Source organism: Rhizopus microsporus (assembly GCF_002708625.1).
Source record: "Rhizopus microsporus ATCC 52813 unplaced genomic scaffold scaffold_38, whole genome shotgun sequence".
Taxonomy (NCBI): domain Eukaryota; kingdom Fungi; phylum Mucoromycota; class Mucoromycetes; order Mucorales; family Rhizopodaceae; genus Rhizopus; species Rhizopus microsporus.
This window is the reverse complement of record NW_019671953.1, coordinates 36,217-42,519: the sequence shown is the minus strand read 5'-3', so window position 1 is coordinate 42,519 and position 6,303 is coordinate 36,217. Positions and strand designations below refer to the sequence as shown.

Here is a 6,303-nt window from a genome sequence, read left to right as displayed (position 1 = left end):
GTATGTTGTGTATGTTGTGTATGTTGTGTATGTTGTGTATGTTGTGTATGTTGTGTATGTACCGTATGCTGCGTATGTTGTGTATGTTGCGTATGTACCATAATAGAATAGCTAGGATTTAATTTGATTCGCTTTAAGTATCTTTATATCTCATGAAAGTAATAAAGATAGCAACAAGCTTACAGTTCTCGATAACCTAAGTTGGCCTAAACCGACAAATATACTTTATGTACAGAAGCACACACATAAATTTGATATCCCAAGATTTCTCAGAATACCTAATCTAACTCAACACACTTATTGTTGTTTATGGTAGAAACGGCATTAGTTTTGAACAAACTTGGATTGAGTAATATATTTATTATTATGGACAATGCCACAATACACAAAACACCTGAAGTTCTTAGAGCAATCCGTGACCATGGACAAACACCACTTTTTTTTATTGCCTTAATCGCCTCTTTTGAACCCAATGGAAGTGTGCTGATCAATAATTAAAGATGAGGCGCGTAATATACCTTTTGGGAAGAACGAAATGTTTGCTGACAGAATTGAAGAGGCAGTTAAAAAAGTTGTACCTGAAGACTGTCAAGGTTAGATCCGCCATTCACGAGGATTATTTACAAAGTGTATGAACATGGAAAGTTGAATGTCGTTCCTAATTCAACCTTAGTTGCCTCCATTTTGACTTCAGATGTGGTACTAAGCTCTCTGGGCCGCACTTTTTTATTCATAGTTTTAAATTAATAACAATAAAATTCAAAGTTTTCTATATTTATATCTCTTTATAGCTTTCTAAGCCACGCATTCGTGGAACTAGTTATGGAGCATATTACAAACATTAATGAAAATGTGGCACAAGATCAACAAACTATCACACTACCAACGAACAATTGAAGATCAGAACAGAAGAAGCAGACAGAAGGTGAGACGATAACAATGAACTCCCTTCCAGCATCCTATCCGAAATGGAAGAAACCCCCTCGGCTGACATGCGCATCACGATCAAACGATACGCACAGGATATTCCCTTCTATGATGGTGGATCCTGGACAAGATCAGAAGTCATCAACAAAAGCTTTGTTAGTTACCTCAAGAGATACAAAGCGGATGCCCATTCAACCATTTCCCAAAAATACAAAGATGCTGATAGACTTAGACTTGCAGCCAGAGCAGCAACTGAAATCTTTGAAGATCTCCAATACGTCAAAAACCATGGAGGAGATCAGTCTGCCATTGACCAGATCATGGAGAAAACGAGACGCCTCTCCATCTACAGCTTTGTCAGTGCAAGACATATTGGCAAAGAAGCGAGAGAAATTACGACAAAATCACTCAGCCTTACCGAAAATGTCCAAGTACCTGGAAGACGACGACGAAGAAGACAGTCGTAAACAAATGGCATTCTCTTCCGAGATTGTCGAGAAGATTAATCAAGCAAGATTTGAACAACATGTCCTGCGTGCCGCTGCCAACAGAGGACATGATTATCGAGGACGAAGCTTCCAACGAGGCAATCCCTCTAACTTCGCAAGAGGACGTCCACAATTCGCCCCAAAAATTTTTTGGGAGGGGCAGGGACCGAAACACCACCAATACAGAACCTGCCAACATCACCACCACAAGCCACCAGCAGTGAGAAGCCCCTCGTCCTCGCTGATACAAGACTCAATGACCACTACGGGCCCACTAACAATATCACCGCCCATTCCTCCACAACATTATACAGTTCTGTCAGATGGCTCACTTCTAGGAGGTCGTCTACAACAGTTTGCACACAAGTGGAAAGAAATGGTGAATCACCCGTGGCCGGTGTCCGTCATATTCAAAGGTTATCGGATTCAGTGGTCTTCCAAACCAATTCCCTGGCGGCACAAAGAAATGACATTTACAACCGAAGAACAAGCAGCCATCGATTCAGCAGTGGAGAAGTTCCTTCAAGCAGGGATAATCGAGAGATCTCCTTCTCAATCAAGGCAATTCCTCTCCAACTTTTTTACGATCCAAGAGCCTACCAAAAAGCGCCCAATTTTAGATTGCCAAAAATTGAACAAATTCGTCCAATGTGTTTTGCCAAGTACAAAGGTAAGAGACAAAAACTAATATAAGAAGAGAATAAAAAAAGGACAATAAGTCAGTGAGACTGAAATATATGATATCTTTATTTACGATTAATAAAACAGTGATATTTATGCTTTTTAACATCTACAATCAATGATGATAATTGGATATCGTGAGCGTACCTATAAGCGTCCAGCTACAATGGGAATAACTGGGAAGAACCTAACTAGTATTAACTATTGGTTCGATGTATGTTCGAGGTGCCTTGTGGATGAGGTGATACATGATCTGACAATATCTTGTCGAATAAGGAACCGATGTCCTGGAAGTTAGAGCACAGACGTTTCATATGAATATTGTAACGGCGCCCTAAGAGTAAACTCACATATGATAGGTCATATATGGAAGAACTCCTAACCGAGTAACGATTACTACAAATATTTATTGATAATGTTGTGATGGCACAACACAATGCCAACACTTCAAAATGGAAGGAATTCCAGCTCTACGAGACATCATAGAAGAAGGCGACCTTATGGTAAAATTAGATTTGAAAGACGCGTACGTGGTCGTACCAATACACGAAGAATCAAGGCTTTTCCTTTCATTTCTTCACAAGGATGTCGTTTACCAATACCGCTCACTGGCTTTCGGGTTGAGTGTGGCTCCGAGAGTCTTCTCAAAGCTGATGCGGTATGCAGTAGAACCACTCCGGAAACAAGGTATTCGCTTAGTCTACTATCTGAACGACATCTACCTCTTGGGAAAATCGACGAACGAAATGAAGAAGATTACCAAAACAGTAATCAATTATTTAACATCACTGGGCTGCTTGATAAATTGAGAAAAGAGTGTGTCAACTCCATCACAATCACAGGACTTCCTAGGTTTCAATTTCAACACCAAATCGATGAGAATCAAGGCTCCTCAGGAGAAGTTGAACAAAATTATACAGCGTTCAAGAGAGGCCATGAAATCTACAAACATCAGATCCTGCCGTTGGGTGGCAAGCCTGATTGGGAAAATGACGTCAGTAATCCCAGCGATCGGTGAAGCCTTACTGCATGTTCGACATCTTCAGCGGGACCTAATGAAGAACTTAAGGCTGAATGGCAACAAAAGTTGGGAAGGACCATGCCCGATTTCCAAGAACAGCCTACAGGACTTACAATGGTGGGAAAACTGGTCAATGAACAAAAACGGCTTACCAATCCATATGGTATCTCCGGAGACCTTGACGCCAGCTCTAACAATCCACGTAGATGCTTCAAATACGGGCTGGGAAGTGAAATCGGAAATACTAGAGACCTTGGGATATTGGACAGAGGAAGAAACGAGATTTCAATCAATGTAAGGGAACTGAAGACGATCTACTTTGCTTTAAAACCCCACGCACCAAACGTCAAAAACTCGACAATACGACTGTTCTCCGACAATCGAATTGCCCTAAAATACGTAACGAAAGCAGGAGGAACAGCATCGTACCTCCTCCAGACACTTGTGTTAGAGATCCAGGACCTAACGAACGAATACTATCTAACGGTCCTGTACCATCACATTCCAGGAGTAGAGAACATCAAGGCAGATCAACTCAGCCGGAAAAAACTCCCTCTATTCGAATGGAAGCTCCCAAAGAAATGGTTCAAGGCAATCGAGCGTTACTGGGGGAGACGAGCGATCGATACGTTTGCTACCCGACAGGGCTGTCAAGTGAAAACATTTTGGAGCTGGTTACCGGATCCGAAGGCAGCAGCCACCAACGCATTCAACCAAGGTTGGCCGAAGAGGGGCTTATATCTCCATCCACCATGGAAACTGATTCCAAAAGCGCTTCGACATTTCAAGAAACAGCGCGTCCAAGAAGCAGTACTGGTGGCACCATTGTGGACAACACAGTACTGGCATCCTATGATCTTACGGATGACACGCTCACCGCCAATTGTGATGAGAATGAACAAGCATTGGACATTAGCCGCTTGGAAGCTATCAATCAAGGACGTGTAGACATGGACATCGACTTAGACACTTCTCCCTTCCTGAACCAACGTATACGGAAACGAACATTGTAAACGTACAATCAAGGCTGGCAAAAATGGATGCGTTGGTTTGTATTGCAAGAATCAAAAGTCGATTCTTTAGCCTACGACCCAAAAAAGATTTTGCGATTCTTTATGGACTACTAGTCGTACTCCATCCAGCAACTGAAAGTTTACCGGGCAGCAATTGCTTCTGTTTTTCGGGTCTTATATCCACACATGCTTCCAATCGCCAGTAACGTCATAATTCAAGACTTTTTTCAGGCGAAGCTAAAAACGGTAGTCAAGTTACCGCAACAAGCACAAATTGAAACCTGGGACTTGTCTATTTTGACAAAGTATATTATAACCAATTTCAGCGATGGCACTTCGCTTACATTGGCAAACCGCAGCAGAAGACAATTCTCTTACTATGTACTGCAACGATGTGGAGATCAAGATCCGATATCGGTATCTTGCAAGCATGGAATGTTCACTTCAAATTTGAAAAGGATGCAAATCTCACTGGTGCTACATTGTTCATCAGGACTCCGAAGGAAGCTCAGCAAAAACACTGAGCCTTTGGCGCCTTATTCGAAAGGTCGATGTGTCCTGTATTTACATTGTTAACTTTCATAGAAAAAACAGAAAATTTACGTACAGCAGTCCCAGTCGAACATACGATGTTCTTAGCATACGTCAACAATCCCAGCAAAATGCGATCCATTCAACCAAGCACAGTAGCAAATATTGTCAAGCAAGCTATGCAAGAGACTGGCATCGACACACAGGTATATGGACCCCACTCACTCCGTTCAGCACCAAACACAAAAGCTGCCCAATTGGGTCACAGGATAGACGACGTTAAAAAGTATGCGAATTGGAGTCTCTCCGCAGACACTTTCGAAAGATTTTATTTCAAACCACCTCATCAAGTGAGGACAAGCAAACACATAACAGATTTCTTTTTTTCTTCGTCGGAGAATAGTACCACATCTGAAGTCGAAGTGGAGGCAACTATGGTTGAATTAGGGGCGACATTCAATCGTACAGTTGCCGAAATGGAGACGAAAGATGTGGCACTGTGCTTCCACTCTCAATTTACTGAATTTTTGAAAACTTCGTCCACTTTTTCAAATAATTTTGGACATTTGTGTGAGGTTAAATTGCCCAGAAAAAGGAGACTTGTTTGACCATATGTTTGAAGCTCGCTTGCCCATCTGTTTAAAAACAAATTGTCCAATAATTTGATCCATTTTGGTCTAAATGATAGATTTTGTATTTATTCCAAGATGGTATTTGATTATTTAATATCAGCAACACTAAAGTCTGAAAACTGCAATATGGTGTGTATAAAGCAGTGTCCTTTTTACATCTATTCTTTAAATGTTCATAGATTAGAGAAAGTATGCTTTTATTTAAAAATAATGGAATCAACTGAGAATGGAACATAGCTCCTCATGTAATAAGCTGATCAGACTGTTGCCATATTAAAGCCAAAAAAATATACTTGAGGAACAGTACACAAAAAAACAATAAGATTTTATTTTATGGCACAAGTAATGTTGGGGTAGAGAAGGGGTGGAGAACTAAACCTACAGAGACGAGCTCTACAACTAGCATCTTAGGCAACATGTGCAGTGAGAAGAATAAACAGAGAGGAAAGATCACATTCGTTTAAGCCTGAAGAAAACAGAGTATTAATATGCGGTACTATTGAAAATGTTAAAATACAAGGAGAAATAAATAAATAAAAAGCGTCGCTGTTCAATTAGCACTTATCTTATATTACGCAAATAAAATAAGATTCAAAGATGGAAGACTCTCTGCATCCACATCTGAATTGTTGAAAATAAGGATGTAGGGCGGCATCAAACTTCAATTATGTTAAAGGATAGTGCAAAATCTAATCCACATAAAGGAAGCGTGACTTGGCAGAGGGTACGAAGCTGCTTCAAACTATTATCTGTGTTGAAAGTGTATAATTTTATAGCATTTCCGTTAACCACAGCTTCCTAAAAACGCCAAAACTAATGATCCTTTACTCTAAAAAGTCACTATAAGAAACAAGTTTTTCATATGTTTTCAGTGAACTTACCAAAAACAAAATCTGATTGAAGTTCATAGATTCAGTCAGATACTTCAAAAAATTAAATTAATAATCCTAATATCAACAACATTTAACATGGGAACTCTTAAAGCTATTGAACGAAATTAGAAATACCTT

General features: G+C 40.2%; 2 protein-coding genes across 2 annotated transcripts; both read left to right on the top strand.

The window, feature by feature from the left end:
* Positions 1-862: 862 nt before the first annotated feature.
* Positions 863-1,394, top strand: RHIMIDRAFT_316837 (uncharacterized protein; the record flags this gene model as incomplete). The annotated part of the gene is made up of 1 exon (XM_023615078.1): positions 863-1,394. A coding segment is annotated over exon 1 (453 nt), but the record flags the coding sequence as incomplete, so codon positions are not given.
* Positions 1,395-1,402: 8 nt separating this feature from the next.
* RHIMIDRAFT_274986 (uncharacterized protein) lies at positions 1,403-1,922 on the top strand. Its single transcript, XM_023612513.1, has one exon. The coding sequence runs from the start codon at positions 1,454-1,456 to the stop codon at positions 1,637-1,639; it is 186 nt and encodes a 61-aa protein (XP_023461046.1). The 5' UTR covers positions 1,403-1,453; the 3' UTR covers positions 1,640-1,922.
* Positions 1,923-6,303: the final 4,381 nt, after the last annotated feature.

Bases quoted from the DNA above. Each gene is read 5' to 3' on its own strand.
- RHIMIDRAFT_274986 (XM_023612513.1), top strand. From the start codon at position 1,454: ATGTCCTGCGTGCCGCTGCCAACAGAGGACATGATTATCGAGGACGAA.